The sequence below is a fragment of the Equus przewalskii genome, chromosome X (genome assembly GCF_037783145.1).
Source record: "Equus przewalskii isolate Varuska chromosome X, EquPr2, whole genome shotgun sequence".
NCBI lineage: Eukaryota > Metazoa > Chordata > Mammalia > Perissodactyla > Equidae > Equus > Equus przewalskii.
The window spans coordinates 38,677,946-38,696,671 of record NC_091863.1 but is presented as its reverse complement, the minus strand read 5'-3'; the positions used below and the strand labels follow the sequence as shown (position 1 = coordinate 38,696,671).

Genomic DNA, 18,726 nt, shown 5'->3' with positions numbered 1-18,726 from the left:
CACTTATTAATTCTGGTAGCTTTTTTTGGTAGATTCCATCTGATTTCCTACATGGATAATTATGTCATTTGAGAATAAAGAAAGTTATATTTCTTCCTTTCTAATCAGGATGCCTTTCATTTCTTTTTCTTACCTTATTGCACTGGCTAGAAATTCCAGTACAATGTTGAAGAGAAGTAGTGAGTGCAGGTGTTCTTGTCTTATTCCTGATCTTAGGGGGAAAGCATTAAGTCTTTCACCATTAAATATGATGTTAGCTGTAGGCTTTTCATAGATGTTCTTTATTGGGTTCAGGAAGTTCCCTTCTGTTCTTAGTTTGCTGAGAGGAATGGACATTGGATTTTGTCAAATGTTTTTTATGTATCTTTGAGATATGGTGACTTACACTGATTGTTTTCTGAATGTTAAATCAACCTTGCATTTCTGGGATAAATTTCGCTTGGTCGTTGTTATGGACTGAATGTTTGTGTCTCCCCGCATTCATATGTTGAAGCCCTAGCCTCCAATGTGATTTTGGAGGTGGGACCTTTGGGAGATAATTAGGCTTAGATCAGGCCATGAGGGTGGGACACTCATGATGGGATTAGTGCCCTTATAAGAGGAAGAGAAAGAGCTCTCTCTCCATGAGTGTGCACCAAGGAAAGGCTGTGTGAGCACACAGTGAGAAGGCAGCTGTCTACAAGCTAGGAAGTGGGCTCTCACCAGACATGGAATCTGACAGCACCTTGGTCTTGGGCTTCCCAGCTGTGAGAAATACATTTCTGTTGTTTAAGCCATCCAGTCTATAGATTTTTGTTATAGCAGCCCAAGCTAAGACAGTCAGGATGCATTATCCTTTTGATATATTGTTGGGAGGCAACTGGCTAAAGTTTTAAGAACTTTTGCATCTACATTTATGGAGGATATTGGTCTGTAGTTCTCTTATGTCCTTGTCTGGCTTTGGTATCAGGTTAATGCTGGCCTCATAGAATGAGTTGAGAACTATTCTCTCCTGTTCAATTTTTTGGAAGAGTTTGTGTGGAATTGATATCATTTGTGCCTTAAACGTTCCTTAAAATTTACCAGTGAAGTCATTTAGGCCTGGAGTTTTCTTCATAAGAACGTTTGAAACTGCAAGTTCAATTTATTTAATAATAAACAGCTTTTCAGGTTATCTATTTCTTATTGAATGTGCTTTGGTAGTTTGTGTCTTTGAGGGAATGTATCCATTTTGTCTCTATTGTTGAATTTACTGGCATAAGGTTGTTCATAATAGTCCCTTATTGTCCTTTTAATATCTGCAGAATCTGTAGCAATGCCATTTCTGTCATTTCTAATATTGGTAATTTGCTTTTTTTTTCCTGATCAGTCTCACTAGAGGTCTATCAATTTTATCTTCTCAAAGATCCAGCTTTTGGTTTCAATAATTTTCTCTTTCCTAGTTGACTGATTTCAGCTCTGACTTTTATTATTTCCTATCTTCTTTCTTTGGATTTCATTTCCTCTTCTTTTTAGAATTTCTTAAAGTGGAAGGTGAGGTCACTGATTTGAGACCTTTCTTTTCTAATATAGGCATTTAGTGCTATAGAATTTTCCCAAGGTACTGCTTTAGCACCATGCCACAAATTATATGTTGTGTTTTCTTTTTCATTTAGTTCAAAATACTTTCTAATTTCCTTTATGAGTTCTTCTTTGACTTGTGTGTTATTTAGAAGTGTGTTTAGTTTCTGATCATTAGATTTCCCAGAGATGTTTGTTATTGATTTCCAATTTCATTCCTTGTGGTCAGAGAACATACTTTCTTTGACTTGAATCCTTTTAAATTTGTTAAGACTTGTTCAGGGGCTGGCCCCATGGCCGAGTGGTTAAGTTTGCATGCTCTGCTTTGGTGTCTCGGGGTTCATGGGTTCAGATCTAGGGCGTGGGCCTATACCACTCATCAAGCCATGCTGTGGCAGCGTCCCACATAGAAGAAACAGAATGACTTACAATTAGGATATACAACTATATACTGGAGCTTTGGGGAGAAAAAAAAGAGGAAGACTGGCAACAGATGTTAGCTCTAGGCCAATCTTCCTCACCAAAAAAAAAGGGGGGGCTTGTTCACTGGCTCAGATTATGGTCTATCTTGGTAAATTTTTCATTTGCATTTGAAAAGGATGTGTATGCTGCTGTTGTGGGGTGGAGTGGTAAACGTCAATTAAATCTAGGTGGTTGGTAGCTTTGTTTGAATCTTCTATATCCTTATTGATTTCTGTGTACTTGTTCTATTACTTACAGACATAAACCGTAATTGTGGGTTTGTCCATTTCTCCTTGCAGTTCTATTGGTTTTTCCTTAATGTATTTTGAAGCTATGTTATTAGGTGCATAAACATTTAGGGGTCTTATGGCCTCTTGATGAATTTGCCCTTGTATGATATTTACTATATCCACTTCAGCTTTCTTTTGGTTAGTGCTGGCATGTTATCTTTCTCCATCCTCTTACTTTTTAACTTATTTGTGTCTTTATATTTAAAAGCAGGTTTCTTATAGGTAGCATAGTTACATTCTTTAATCCTCCAGCTCTGCTCAGGTGCCTGGGATCTTCAAGAACTCTCTGAGCTACCCACTTCCTTGTAGGAGGCTCTAATTAGAGCATCATTCCTTAGAATGAGCCCCACCTGCCTTCCATCCCCCCCCCACCCCGAACCCCAGCATTAACACTCAGAGGATTATTTCCACTTCCCATGGAGAGTTTTTCAGACAACAGGGACACCCAAACCTATGACAACACCTCAGGCAGTGCCAGATCCAGTCACAGTGGGTCAAGCAGGCCCACAGAGGATTACTCAAGGCTACCTGAGAAGTACCAGAGACCACCTTGGAAAGAGTGTGAGGGGTAGGAAATAGAAAACGAATGTCTACAAGGGAGGATTTTGATTGAAAAAACACTTATTTCTCCTTCCCAGAAAGCATTTCAACTAAGAGAGAAAGAATGGAACCAACCTAGAGTGGTCAGCTGCAGCCCAGCTGGGCCCTTTGGGAAGGAGGAATGCTTCTCTGAAAGAATAAGGAACACTTGCTCTATACCTAGTGTACAAGTTTCCTATTTCTGCTGTAACAAAATTACCACACACTTAGTGGCTTAAAATAACACAAATTTATTGTCTTATAGTTCTGGAAGTCAGAAGTCTGGAATCATGGTGTAGGCATGGCTGGGTTCCTTCTGGAGCCTTTAGGAGAGAATTCATTTTCTTGCCTTTTTCATTTCTAGAGGCCACTTGCATTCCTTGGCTCATCACTCCAACCTCTTGCTTCCATTGTCACATCTCCTACTACTACTGACGCTGATCCCCCTGCCTCCCTCTTATAGGTACCCTTGTCATTATATTGGTTGGGCCCACCTGGATAATCAAGGATAATCTCCCCATCTCAAGTTTTTTTCTTCTTCTCCCCAAAGCCCCCCAGTATACAGTTGTATATCCTAGTTGTAGGTCCTTCTAGTTCTGCTATGTGGGACGCCGCCTCAGCATGGCCTGATGAGCAGTGCTAGGTCTGTGCCCAGGATCTGAACCGGCGAAAGCCTGGGCTGCTGAAGCGGAGTGCATGAACTTAACCACTCGGCCATGGGGCCGGCCCCTCCCCATCTCAAGTCCTTAACCTTAATTACATCTGCAAAGTCCCTTTTGCCATGCAAGGTAACAGATTCCCAGGTTCCAGGGATGAGGATGTGGACGTCTTTGGGGGCCATTATTTAGCCCACTACACTCAGAGGTTAGACTAGCTATGGAGAAGGTGAGTCCATCAGGCCCCAGCTCCCCATGGGCTCCATCCTGTCCAGATTTGGGTGAATGATCCGGCTCTTTGGATGTAAGCCTCTAAACTATCTGCTTTTGTGTCAGACGAATAATTCTGGTCCAATCATCTCTGTCTAGGATGGCAAGGATCAAGTGGTACAGAACTCATGTGATTAAAACCCCAATTCAGGTTGCTCTGTTCAGGTAGGAGCTGAATGAAACACTCAGAAGAGGCTTGGGGCCCAGGAATCAAGCAAAGTGACCATGAGTATGAGTTGCAGAGGCAACCCTACAGGTTCTAGTCCTAATCCTTGGTCTTGGTCAGCGTTCCCAAGGGACCTAAGCAGCTGTCTTAAAATTGACCTTTAGCCTAGTCTTTGCTAGTGTAGTTTTCAGTCCAGCTTTGCTGACTGGGGCACAAGGACACTGGCACAGATTCTCTCCTGAAGATGCACACAGCCCTGTCTATCTCGTTCGTTGTTATCCCTGTGGGAAAATATGACTGAAAAGACCGAGTGGCCACAGTACTGCCTACAGCCAACAGCAGGCTTGTGAACACCACTGGTTTTACCCTTATGGCCACCTGTCTGCAGAGCTGGAGGAGGTGGGGGCGGGGCGCAGAATTAACCAGAGATCCTTCTTGGGAAGTAGAAGAGAAAAAGTTAGAATGAAAAGAAAAGTCTGTTATCAGAACCCTGGTACATATGCCAGGCTTATCTGAAGCAGGAGTAAGTATGTAATGTTTTCTCCCCTAAGCAATTGAAAGATCTAAAATGGTAACTGCCCAACCTGAAATGTCTGTCTTTTTTGTGGCTGAGGTGATTAATTCAGTAAAATTATAATTTTCAAAATGTCAGCAATTCTTAGCATGAAGCTTTTTCTTCCTGTGAGAAATGACTGTAAAGTAATGAGACCCAATTCCATGTGTGATTTACGGAAGCAGCTTCAATACTTTAGAGAGTAACGTTGACCAGAAGGTGATCCTGCAAATGGCTTCCAAATCCAGAGAACCTGCTGTGCTGAGTACCGCTGCATCAGCCCAATTCCATTTCCTGCTTGTTTATAACCTGACATTCAGTTAAAATAAATGAAACTGAGAAGGTGGGGTCAGAAGCTGAGGGGAGGGGAAGGAAATTTAGGACTTGGGGTGTCTAGGCCTTGAGGCTGGAATGCTCACACCCAAACCCACCTTAACAAGATGAGAGATGACGGGTGCTCTGAGAGTTGATCAAGACGATCAATGTAGTAACCCCTCAGTGACTGGACAGGGCAGGGGACACCAGTCTGGGGCCTGAGCCTCCCCTACCCCGACCCACTTCAAGGACAACTATCCCCATGGCTTCAGGTCATGTGATTTGTTCTATTCCATGAAGTGAGGTTAACTGAATTCACAGAAGCCTCCTTTAACAGAGCTGAGCCTAGTGTTACATAGGCCCTGTGGCAGCCTCAGGGTAGGCATTTATTAACGAAAAGTTACTTTTAAAAAAATCAATACACAATCACTGCTTTCCATAAAACTTGAAAATAGGTGAATTAAGGTTGTGAAAATATAATACACATTTGTTATCAACAAGATATGTCTTTTGAAAACATCACATGAAAGTTACTCAGTGGTAAATAAGGTTTTACGCCTGTCATGTATCTTTCCTTGATTCTTAAGGGTCAGCAAGCATGCTGAGGATTGTCAAGTCCTGGAGGGAAAAACCCCCAGGACTGTGCATCCTCTGGTCTATTTTATGAAGTTTTTTTAAAGATTGGCACCTGAGCTAACATCTGTTGCCAATCTTCTTTTTTCTTCTTCTTCTTCTCCCCAAAGCCCCCCGGTGCATAGTTGTATATTTTAGTTGTGGGTCCTTCTAGTTGTGGCATGTGGGACGCCGCCTCAGCATGGCTTGATGAGCAGTGCCATGTCCGCGCCCAGGATCTGAACCAGCGAAACCCTGGGCCGCCGAAGCAGAGTGCGCAAACTTAACCACCCGGCCACAGGGCCCAACCTCTATTCTATGAATTTAAAAATTTCTTGAACACAAAAGTTCATCTCCCATTGGGAATATAGACATTAGTATAAACCCAAAGCTTCTGTTAACTATAACAGGGTATATTTGTAGTTCCCGTTCTCCAACACTTTACCTAACAATTTGCTGAATCGAAACAGTTATCCATTAATGCAAGGGGGGAGCGGGCAGGGTGGGGGAGGAAGGGAGAGAAACAACCTTATCTCTCCCTTCACTACTGATTTACCTGATGACCTTCAGCAAGTGTGTTTCTCAAACACAATGAGAATGTTTATAATGCCCTGAAAGTCCCTCCATGAGACTACATAACCCTTATAACATTAATATACTCACGGGCCTCCAAACGGAACGAATATTGTAAAGAATGTATATTTAAGTGATTCATGAAGCCTTACCAACTCTGTGACTTCACATAGGATTCAGTGTCCTGGTGACTTTTCACGACGATCCCAAGGTCTGTCTCAGCAGCCTGGTGAAATCATGGTTTCTGGGTAGAGTCCAAGTCCCCAGTTTCCTTTGATGCCTGATATCGACATGAACCATGAATCTGTGCTTCTAAACCTTCAATTTCTCCTCCTTCCTTTCCCCCCACCATCTGTTGTTTAACGAGTAAGATTTTTTTAATATAAAAGGAACATATGTAAGATTTTCTAAAACCCATATGCAAAATAAAAAATTACCACACTGACAGTAGTTAGTAGTTTTCATAATTTAATGAAAAAGTATCGGTAAAAAGGTGACATTTGAAAAAAGACTGAGTTTACCTTGGAAAACTGGACTATATAAGACAAAATGAAAAAAAATTAACAAAGAAGGTTAAGAGGTAATACTTCAAACAACAGCAAAATGTAGCAAATACATTTTGGGGCAATTGAAATTCATACAACTGAAGGCTCCTTCATTTACCTAGGAAAATTCTGTAAAAATATTACAACTATATTTCCCTGACTGAAATTCTTTTAGTCAATACTCTCCCAATGGCATTACACACGAAATTTGGCTGAAGCACTTTTTCAATGTTTGCTTTTACTCCCACTCGCTCAGAATTGAAAGGCATGAAAGGACATGGGCTCACAGACTGACTGCACCGGCCTGTAACAGAAGGAGTTGATGACACAGCTCCATTCTGATTTCGTTGCCATGAAGGTGTCAAGCTAATACCTACCCCAGGAGAACTCAAAGAAAAAGCACAGAAACCTAGTGCAGAAATAGGAGAAATCTCTTCCTCATTTGGATAATTCTAGTTTTTTCCATTCAAACAAAATACAAGACACCACACATGCTAGGGCATGTTCACACATGTACACAGGCATAAAAGAAACATTTTGAAGGCATAGCCAAAGGAGAGGCAAAACACAGAAGTTTTCAGAAAAGGAGGCAAAAACAAAAGCAAAGGAACCCATTGACAAGGCGACGAGAACAAACGTGAGGAGAGACGAACGGGGCCACCTTGACCAACTGCGTATACTGCAGCTGGGCTCTTTCACCAGGAAGCAACCTCAAAATCTAAAATGGCCTCTTTCGTCTGAAAATTCCCACTACACTTTCCAAAACTAGAAGAAAGAGAATAGTAATTTAAGGCTAAGAAGAAAAGAGAGCAGAGAATTAGAGTCAGCTTCACATTTGAAAACCTCTAACACCCCCCATCTTTAAATGGGAAGCAGACATGTTCCACCCCCCCCCCCCCCCGCCCGGCAAGTGTAATTATTCCCTGCCTCCCAGAAATTAATCAAGGCTGATGGTTTGGGAACAGGGTATAAAGCAACTTCTGAAAAATGGCTCCAGCCTTTTTGTTTGGGAACTTGCCTCGGATTCAAAGTTGGTACAAAGCTAAATTATATTCATGTGTTAAACACATGCTTTCAAATTGTTTGACAATAAAAATCTGTTTCAAAATTAAAGCAGGTAAGAATACTTAACCTCTGTGCATTTTACTATATTTAATTATACCTCAATAAAAATTTTATAAACTTTAAAGCAGGTATACAAAAACTGTCAGCCAAACTTATTTAAGTCAAACTTATTCGAAAACAGTAACACAAAAACCCTGACCTGGTATAAATCCCCCAGAAATGGTCTCACTTTGGGAAAGGCTCTGGGATCCTTCAGAAACGCCTAAACTGAGAGAATCAGAGCATTTTCCTTGGAAGTAGTACTTTTGTACTTTTGTAAACACTATCCACAAGTTAGCCTTTTATGCTTGTTAGCTGGGTGAAATAGTTACAAGTGCGTCCCCAACAAGCAAGTCTAGGAACAGGCACTGGACATTTATAAGCATTAGGAGTATTGACTTGGTAAGTTAAGATACTGTGAAAGGAACTCAACCTGTGCAGAGCAAAGGAAGAGGGTAGTGAGTTTGACAGTATCTGAGATGTTGGTCCCTGGTCTCTCCCTGAAGAGGGTTTTCAGATACCAGTGGAGTTAGAAACTTCCTACAGACAGGAACTCTGGGAGTCACATGCTGTAGCTTCAAAAGATAAGTAGTTTTAGTGTCTGATAATCATGGTCTCTTGCAAATTCATCAACAATGCAAGGACTCATAATACATATGCGCATCAACATGTTAATATAACTGGAAAGCTGCCCCAAAGTATTCACTGAGCAAATTAATCTGGGTCCAGCCATTCTCAATAGCCTCTGGCAGACACACTTTTGGACAAGCTGCAATTCCTATAATGTGCTTGTGAAAACTAGACTTGAAATTGTTTCAAAAACTGCAAGCCAATTGACTGTGGAAAAACGTTATCCTTTTCACTACAATTCCTCCTAACATACGCTAGAATCCTTTTGGTGTTTGGGTTTCCCCCAATATATGAGGCAAAGACAAAGACTGAGTTATTCTTGGCAGTTTCTAATCACCTTTGCATTGAACTGTGGGAAAGGGGATAGGTCTTGCCTTTGCTGTGGCAATCCCGTCGAGAGTCATGGGGAGGATTTTCCCTGTCTGAGCTCTCTCTCCTCACCCTGACTTTCTCTTTATTCCCATCACTTTCTGCTTCTGAATCACTCAGCTCTAAATCTGGGCAATACCCATCATTTTCCTGATAAGGAGCTCTCCCTGCAGACCGCCTGACAAGCTGCCTGCCCCACAGCTGCTCCTTGGGGTTCATATTCTTGGTTGGCTTCACGCAGCATTGGAGGTCCTCTGTGGTCCTCACCCACCTATTGGTGGCTTCTTTAAAGGACCTGCTGAAGTGTTCCATGGTAGATTTTCTAAAGCTGCCCTGACTGGCCAAGTGGGAGCTGAGCATGGACTCTTGGTTACAGAACATCTCACTGGAGCTGTCTTTTTGGGTGACATCCCCAGACCAGCTGCCCTCCAGGCCATTGGATTTGGCAAACCTGGGGTTAGGCTGACTTTTCCCATTCCCAATGGAAGACTGTCCATGCAGGGCAGCCTGAAGGACCAGAGGCTTGCCCAGCGACTGCCCATGATAGAACTCCGGAGATGGAATTCTCCAAGCAGGACTGGAATCCTTTGCTTCACTCCTAGAGTGGCTGAGACTGGCCAGCAGACAGTTATTCTTGCTCTCTAGTGGATGCCTTGGGTACGCTTTCATTCTCATTTCTAGTGACTCCTGTGGCACCTGCGTGCTCCTTACATTGTGAACAGGGGAGCTGTTGTCAGGAGAGAGAGGTCCGTGGTCAGGCTCTGTGGAGCTGTTTCTGCAGTCTTCCGGGGCTGATCTGGGCATTTTTAACTTTAAGGTAATTCTTGGTGGTGGGTAAAACAATGAGATTTCTAGTGCACTTGTCAAAGGAAGTCCTGAGATCAAAAAGAAAGAGTCAATTTAACAACTGATTTAAATAACGGCATACGTGCTTATGGCAGAGTGAGTTCACATATCCACTCTTCCAAATGTCTAACAAGCACTGTCTTTGACATGTATGTACGTCACGGGATAGCAGCTGGAGTAAGCTGAACCACAGGTTGGTATGGGGGGGTGCTACAGGTGGAAAACTCAGCAATGCCACTGTTTGCTGTGTGACTCCCAACTTCTTCACCTCTGCTCTCCCAGGCTGTAAAACGATCACAAAGACTAGAGTGCTGCCTCCTATGTCCCCATCTCTGCCTCCTCCATTTCTGAAAAGATCGTCACTAGCAATGGTTTAGAACAGGGTCTCCCTATCTGTGTGTGTGTGCACGTGCGCATGTGTGGGCACCACATGGCACTTAGGATGTGCCTTAAACAGAGCCATTTCAGACCCCACCTTCCATCTCTCCTGGCCCTCCTAGAGCAAGTCAAATACAAACCCTCGGGAATGCAGCACAGGTTTGGTGGGCGAAGAGTACGCGAGTATGTGTTTTAGGAGAAGTGGTAGTGGGTGCTTCCTGTGTATTTTAGGTCCTTAACCTAAGATAATTTCCTTACTATGAATAACCATCACGGAGGTGTGGGGCAGCTTTTGTAGTGGCAAGGCCAGCAGAAAGGAATCACATTCCTTCCTGCCAGTGGCCTGCTATGAGGTTGGCCTGGGGAGTACTGGCAATCAGTTACTTGGTTGTGTCATCTGATAATCATATTTAGAGCAGGTCTCCTCTATTATTTCGATTGCTCTGAAATTAAAAAGAGCGCTACTGAACAGTTCCTCCTTGCATATGGACTTGACCTTTGCTCATTACCACCTTACTGTATAGCCTCGCAAAAATGACAGAGAGAGGACAACTATTAGGTGCCCCAATGGGTAGCATTTGTTCCCTAAGGGTCCATGTTGAACACTTACAGCCCTCATTCTCTACCAGGGGCTGCCACTAGCTGATGCCACAAGCAGGTACAGGGCTGGCTCTCACCAATCAGAAGCCACTGGTCTAGGGGCCAATTTCCTCAGCACACAGGGGCTCCCCACTGCTGTCCTGTGGTTCTCCTTGTCCTGTCCACTACGGTGCCCTTGTGCCTGAGCAGCCCTGCTCCTTCCTGCTACACTATTTGGCTGTGACCCGTGATACCCACAAATGCCCCAGAGCCTTTGATGCCTACCTGACACCGCATCTCTGGGTGTCTCTCTTGCTCTATGGCTGGCCCTTGACAGGGCCTGGATTCTGCACACACTGCCCAATGACTCCTGGTTGCCCAGGCTCTGCCACCGACCTCTGTGTTAAATGAGGCACAGGGAGGTTGCAAATGTCACTGAATGTGGTTGTCATCATTCCAGCTAAGCTCCCCATGATTAGGGCACTGCAATTATGCTCACCTGTCTCTTACCAAGTGGGCAGTGGACTCTGCAGGCAAGGGTTCTGTCTTGCTGACTCTATCTTCTAGCTCAGTTCTTAGTCCATAGTAGGTGCTCAACAAATATTAGTGAATAAACGAAGAGATAAGAACCCAGATCTTCTAACTTCTGGGCTAAGGATTTATTTTAACAGACTATTGTTGAGATGAGTAGCCCTGGAATTAAACGTTTTCTGGAAACAAGGATTAGATCTTATTCTATTGATTTCTAAAGCAATTCGATGATTATAGAATAATTTCATGGCTCCAACTAATGGCCCCTAATATCTATCTGGGACCCAGATTATCTGCCCTAGACCTGCAACTCCCCCAACCCCACCCTGGGATTTCTTGCCTCATGAGCTGACAGTGAAATGGGCCATGTTACAATCAGGGTTGGACTAGAGCAAATGAAATATCTAACAAGAATTTTAAAAGGTTTTAAAGTGAGACAATTGACATAAAATTTAAATAGTTAAAATAGGACGTAAGCAGAGTCTACATATTTGTTAGGACATCTTTACTATACAGGTTACCTGCAGCAATTTCCTGGTTAGCAAGCTGGACTTGCAAATTGAAGATCTGTTCCTGTATTTTGTTCTGTGACTGTTTCAGCTTCTCTCGCCTGCTTATCATGTAGCACAGATTTCGGACCTGAAAGCCCAACCCCCAGCAAATAAAGAATTTTGTCATGTTATGCAAACCTGACGATTGAAATCGTTCAGCTAAAATTAAGACAACTAAAGTCAGATGGGGTGGGGGGTGAGGAGAAAAGACAGAACCCCAAAGCTGCACAAGAGGCACTCCACAGGAATTCACACAGCATGGTCAGTTGGGGGATCGTGGTTTCCATATCAATCAGCATTACAAGCAAAGCCACTTCCTAAAACCTGCTCTCCCTGCAGTGTCATGGGCTCGATATTCATCTGCACAGCCAGGCTGGAAAGACCGAAGGATGATGTAACATTTCAGTCTTCCTTTTAGATCCCTGAGTAAACGATGGCAATGCTGGATCCAGTACAACTTTCGAATGAGTGCTGGCCCAGCAGGATAAAGGTCTGCTGGGAAGACCGGAAGTGGCTTTTTGCTTACACTTTTAGCTCAGCCAAGTCTCCAGAGCCACAAGGGTGAAATCCTCACTCTCTCCTACGCCCCACCTGGACAAATTACTCACCCTTTCTGTGCCCCAGTTTATTCATCTGTAAATAGAAATAATAATAGTACTTTCTTCATAGGAATGTTAGGATTAAATGAGTTACTATTTTTAAAATGCTTACAACAGTGCTGCCACGTAGTAAGTGATATACACGTGAGAGTTAAATTTTAAAAAGTGAGCCAAATCTATTAGTTCCCTTCCAAATTCTGCTAGCAGAGAAAAAAAACATGCCATCTCTATTCTATAATTGTACTTGATTATAAAATTCTCTAGGGTAAACACAAGGCCTAACTTATCTTTGAACCCTGTATACCTAATTTACTAGATACCTGATATAGATATCATGAGTTAAATTGAATTATCTGTGCAAAGGCTCTCAATCAGGGGCGATTTTGACTCCCAGGAGGCATTTGGTAACCTGGAAACATTTTTGATTGTCACAACTGGGTATGTGGGGGAGCTGCTAATGGCATCTAGTGGGTAGAGGCCAGGGATGCTGCTAAACATCCTACAGTGTCCTCCACAACAAAGGACAACCAAGAACTATCAAGCTCCAAATGTCAACAGTGCCGACTTTGAGAAAGTCTGATCTAGCACTTTCCTGAACAAAATTCATTCTTTCTTCAGTCCACAGTCTTGTGTGCCAGTAAAAACATAGTTGAGCCAACTTAGGCTCAACAGTGAGTAAAAAGTAAACCAAATGAGAATTTATTTCAGATTTAAGGTTCATAGAGCACAGAAGTGAGGGCTCTCCAGTTCCCTGAATGTGCTTACCAAAACTGAAACAGAGCCCAATGTTTGGGGCCACAGTGAAATCAGAAGGTAAGGGAGGACACCAAAGCCCACACCATAAATGAGCTGACCTGTTTTTTTAAACTAGAAGTGGGCTCTCCATTTCTACACACTAGTCACAACTGGTCACCTTACCCTCTCTAGGTCTTGCCGTAGATGCATAAACATTCTCATGCGAGTGTGAATACTCTCCTCTTTTGGCTGCACCAGGCCATTTTCTTCATCCTCCTTTGGAGGAAATAGTGGCTTATTAAAGTTACTTTTCCGCTTCAGTTTCCAGTAGTTATAGATAAAGTCCACAGCTAGAGTGGGCATCCCCAGCTCTGAGGCCACATCCTCCACACGGACCAGGGAATAGAACTCCTCCTCCAGCTCCCGAAGCTTCTGTGCCCGCAGGCTGGTCTTCTCGCTTTTGGTCTGGCTCTGCTCTGCAGCCCTGTGCAGGGGGTACTCGGCCTCCCCGAGTTTCTGCCTGTTTTGGCTGTGCTTGAGGCAGTAGGACTTGAACTTCACTTCATCCCCCTCATCTAGGATAGTCTTCATCTCCAGGCTGTGCTCAAAGGCACAGGTGACGTGGAAGGCAGTGATGCAGCTTTTCACCGAGCACTGCAGAAAGAAAAGATGTGTTAAGGAAGCAGGGCTGGGGGGCGGGGGAGTGGAAGCCCTATATCCCTGGGTCTAAAACTGAGAGCTCACAGGAAGCAAAGGAAAGACAGGGAGAAAGTTGGTCCTAAATTGACCATGATGGTTGCTTTACAAGTACCCCCCAAAAATCTGCTCTTATAGAAAACAGCAAAAACAGAGGCCAAAAAGAAAAAAAATTCAAACTCTCCTTTAAGGTTTCAGCTTAAGCATCAAGTTTTTCTGAGAGGTCTTCCTTGACTCCTGTAGAGTCACGCTGTACCTTCCCTGTGTCCTCCATATCACCTTATCATATGCTTCTATAATGGTACTTTTCACACTGTACCTATAGCATAAGAAATGTCAAATTCCTGGCCATAGCTCTTAAAGACAGAAGCTATGTCATTCCTCTTTGCATTGCTGTCAACTATTGAACAAGCAGGTGCGTAAGAAATGCTTCTGAACAAATGAAAGAAAAAACAAAGTCAATATTATTGCTATAGCATCTACTGGTTCTAAAAAGGCCACAGGAACTGCAATATCTAAGTAACCTAACTTCTTGAAACTGTTCTAGAGTTGTGCTGTTCAACATGGTAGCCAATAGTAGCTAACTAGCCACAAGTGGCTATTTAAATTTAAATTAATTAAAATTACATACAACTAAAAATTCAACTCAGTCACACTAGCCACATTTCAACCATACTGGATACCACAGATTCCCATCATTGTAGAAAGTTCTATTGGACAGTATGGTTACAGACAATCTGAAAGTACGTTTATAATATTCTGCCATTCATAGATGCAACACATTTGTTTAATAACACTATGTACCACGCACTGAGGGTTCACGGGAAAGCAGAGCAGGAAGAAGCCGGCCCGAGACTGCTGTCCTCCTGTGCTTCAGGTAGTCTCAATTACCATTTGATATGGTTACAGTGCTACAGCTTTCCTTCCAAAGACTTCAAACGCATGGGTGCATTCAGACGTTGATGCAGAAGAAAGAGGGACAGCAATGGAGGATTAGTTTCTAAGGATGTAGGGGGAATTCCCACGGTTAAAGCCAAGCCTGAACTCGCTTGGAAGCCTGCATCTAGAGGGAAGACTGCTCAATTACCTATGTGTTAGGTTTTTGATAATTAAACACAGAGAATTACCTTGGTTATGAATAAAGACTAAACAAATGCAAACTCTGACAGGTCTCCTTATAATAGATTGAGAAATTCAACACCCAAGAGAGTACAGGTAACCACTGAAGCCTGAGTGGGGCAGATTCCATTTAAACTAACGTCACAGGATAAAGTTCCAGGGATGGGATAGAGTCCTAAAATGCCATCTTAGACAGCCTCACATTTACCATCACTTGTATTTCCTCTAGAGTACCTGATTTCCCACCTCCGCCGCCCCGGTGCAAACTCCTTCCACTTTTCAGCTAAGTGGCACTCTAGTCACTTACTACATTCCCAAGACAGCCCAGCCCAGCTTTGGACAGCTCTACTGGAAAAGTTTGTTACATTACACTGAAATCTGTATCCTTAAAACTTCTATAGGGGCTGGCCCCGTGGCCGAGTGGTTAAGTTCAAGCGCTCTGCTGTAGGCAGCCCAGTGTTTTGTTGGTTCGAGTCCTGGGCGCGGACACGGCACTGCTCATCAAACCACGTTGAGGCGGCATCCCACATGCCACAACTAGAAGGACCCACAACGAAGAATATACAACTATGTACCGGGGGGCTTTGGGGAGAAAAAGGAAAAAAATAAATAAAATCTTAAAAAAGAAAAACAAAAAACCCCAAAAACTTCTATAGATTTGAAAAGCCTCATGAAAACGAGCATGATGAAAGCCCAAAATGTATTTTTATCTGGGCACCTTTTGTTATCACTTGGCTAAGAAACTAGCCAGTCATTAAAACAACAAGTAGCAAAAGGCATTCTTTTTTTTTTTTTTTTAAGATTTTACTTTTCCTTTTTCTCCCCAAAGCCCCCTGGTACATAGTTGTATACTTTTAGTTGTGGGTCCTTCTAGTTGTGGCATGTGGCACGCAGCCTCAGCATGGCCTGACGAGCGGTGCCATGTCTGCGCCCAGGATTCGAACCGGCAAGACCCTGGGCTGCCGCAGCGGAGTGCGCGAACTTAACCACTCGGCCACGGGGCTGGCCCCGCAAAAGGCATTCTTTAGCAAAAGATTAAAGTGTTGGGCATACCACTTGTTTGCTGTTTAATAACCAATAAAAATATGGGAAGAGAAAGCAAAAGGACTGTTTTCTATTCAAGGGGACAAATGTGTCACATAAAACAACTACTAATGGGAAGCTAAAAACAGATTCTCTCTTTCACATCAAATTTATAGAATGTAGAGACACAAATATAAATTACTCAAAATAAAAGACAATACACGAGGAAGAATTGGGTACCTAGATGAAAAATGGAATGTCCTCAGGAAACTCTGCTATAAAATCTATCTAGTTTCAAAAAAGGTCAGTCTATGTTATTTATAGCTGGAGTTCTATATACTTTGGTAGTAAAGGAGAGATGTCAACCAAGTTTTGGTGCCAATCAAATACTTATTTACTTTTTCCCAAAAACATATATTTGGTACATTCTATTAAGCAAACTGCATTTGTATACATCTCATTTATTTCTACTGTAACCACTTAAAGTGACAGGAGAGGTATTATTATGCCCATTTAAAAAAACAGCTGTATTGAGATATAGCTTACATATCATAACACTTCTTTTTTTTTTGTGGAGGAAGATTTGCCCTGAGCTAACATCTGTGCCAATCTTCTTCTATTTTGTATGTTGGTTGCTGCCACAACATGCCCGAGGAGCAGTGTAGATCTGCGCCTGGGATCCAAACCCATGAACCCAGGCTGCCGAAGTGCAGTGTGCTGAATTTAACCACTACACCATGGGACCTCACCAATTTTAAGTATACATTTCAATGGTTCTTAGTATATTTACAGAGTTGTGCGACCATCACCACTACACAATTCCAGTACATTTTGATCACCCCAAAAAAGAAATCTTGTGCCTATTTGCAGTCACTCCCTGTTCCCAACCCCAGCCCTAAGCAACTACTAATCTACTTTGTCTCTCTACAGATATGCCTATTCTGGGCATTTCATATAAGTGGAATCATACAATATGTGGCCGTTTGTGTCTTGCTTCTTTCATTCAGCATGTTTTCAAGGTTTATCTATATTGTAGCATGTATCAGAATTTCATTCTTTTAAAAATATGGTCAAATAATACTCCACTGTATGGATATGCCACATTTGTTTATCCATTCATCAGTTAATGAAGATTTGAGTTGTTTTTACTTTTTGACTATTAAGAACCAATGCTGCTATGAACATTTGTGTACAAGCTTTCATGTGGATATATGTTTTCATTTCTCTTTGGTAATGTGCAATAAAGGGTTAACCTTGCCCAAAGAAAGGCTTGGCCCTTTGCCCCCAGCTCCTGAGAGGTAACCTCAGACCCTTGGGATGTCCTGCCTAATAAGAGTGTCTTTGTTTAGCTGGGGGCCGTGGGCCATGTCAGATGGTGTATGCTAACAATGTGATTTACGGTGGAGGCTTTGGGCCACGTGGTGTCAGCCTGACCTCTGGAGGGACTGGAGACTAAGGTCAGCCATGCAGGTGGTGAGCTGTGTCTATGTGGCCAAATCCTAATAAAATCTCTGAACGTCAAGGCTTGGGTGAGCTTCCCTGGTTGGCAATACTTTGTGTGTATTATCACACATCATTGCTGGGAGAAATAGGCACTGTCCACAAGACTCCGCTTGGAGTGGACAACTGGAAGCTCCTGCTTGAGCTCTCCTGGACCCTGCCCTATGTGCCTCTTCCCTTGCTGATTTCTTTTGTGTGTGTGAGGAAGATTGGGCCCTGAGCTAACATCTGTGCCAATCTTCCTCTATTTTATATGGGACACCGCCATAGCGTGGCTTGACGAGTGGGGCTGGGTCCACACTCGGGATCCAAAGCTGTGAACCCCAGGCTGCTGAAGCAGAGTGCGCGAACTTAACCACTAGGCCACCGGGCCATCCCCGTCCCTTTGCTGATTTTAATCTGTATCCTTTCACTGTAATAACTGTAACCATGAGTATAATGGCTTTTCCGACTTCTGTGAGTCCTTCTAGTGAATTATTGAACCTGAGGGTGGTCTTGGGGACCTCTCAAACTGCAGGTATATACTTAGAGTTATCATGTGACCCAGCAATTCCACTCCTAACTTTTTGAGGAACTGCCAAACTGTTTTCCACTGGCTGTACATTTTACATTTCCACTAGCAATGCACAGGGTTCCACCTTCTCCACATTCCTGCCAGTAATTGTTATTGTCTGCCTTTTTGATTATCACTCTAGTGAGTATGAAGTGATATCTCATTGGTTCATTCACTTTTTTTTGAGGAAGATTAGCCCTGAGCTCACATCTGCCACCAATCCTCCTCTTTTCGCCGAGGAAGACTGGCCCTGAGCTAACATCTGTGCCCATCTTCCTCTACTCTATATGTGGGACGCCCACCACAGCATGGCTTGCCAAGCGGTGCCATGTCTATACCCGGGATCCGAACCGGTGAACCCCAAGCCGCCGAAGCAGAACGTGCGAACTTAACTGCTGCGCCACCGGGCCAGCCCTGGTTTATTTCCTTTTAAAGAAAGGAAAAGACGTAATTTTCTACATATTCTTCAGAAATTGTAGAATAGAAATGAGTTTTTAAAATCCTTTCCTTAGAGGGAAAATGCTACCCTTATATATTCACACGTGTAAGGGGAGCTTCTGCGGGATGAGAATTGGATCAGATAGGGTGGTTGGAATAAATATCGTGAAAAAGAGCATCTAGGAATTAAGGTGCTTCTTGCCTTTTTAAAGAAATATTTTGTCACCCCTGAAAAGAAAATAGTGTGTCCTTCTCAAAAGCAGATGATACCCTCCTGGAACACCGAGGGCCTGGAACATATATCGTCAGCAGTTCTTGTCCTGTTGGAGGACAGTGTCCATTTGTCTGCCCTTAATCCCCAATAATTCGTGAACAAAGAAATGGGTGGTATCAGAACAATTTTCTCAAAATTTGGTCACTAAAGCAATGTCATAAATGGTTCAAGCCAGCCTACAAAACCTAGTTCAGTTATTGGGTACTGAAACTCCAGAACCAGCAGTGGCCGCTAGCCCTCT

The 18,726-nt window shown here is 43.1% G+C and overlaps 1 protein-coding gene across 15 annotated transcripts in view; it reads right to left on the bottom strand.

The window, feature by feature from the left end:
* Nucleotides 1-6,466: 6,466 nt before the first annotated feature.
* JADE3 (jade family PHD finger 3) overlaps nt 6,467-18,726 on the bottom strand; it is a 128,596-nt gene continuing 116,336 nt past the window's right edge. For 10 of the 15 annotated variants that reach the window (XM_070606451.1, XM_070606447.1, XM_070606452.1 and 7 more), the window contains 3 exons: nt 13,066-13,536; nt 11,519-11,636; nt 6,467-9,538 (listed from right to left, as the gene is read on the bottom strand). In XM_070606451.1, coding sequence (XP_070462552.1) covers nt 8,628-9,538; nt 11,519-11,636; nt 13,066-13,536 — 1,500 coding nt within the window. In that variant the 3' untranslated portion in view covers nt 6,467-8,627. Of the gene's footprint in view, nt 9,539-10,965; nt 11,177-11,338; nt 11,637-13,065; nt 13,537-18,726 lie in introns of those variants that run through there. The other 5 variants (XR_011536290.1, XR_011536289.1, XR_011536291.1 and 2 more) reach the window with 2 other exon arrangements.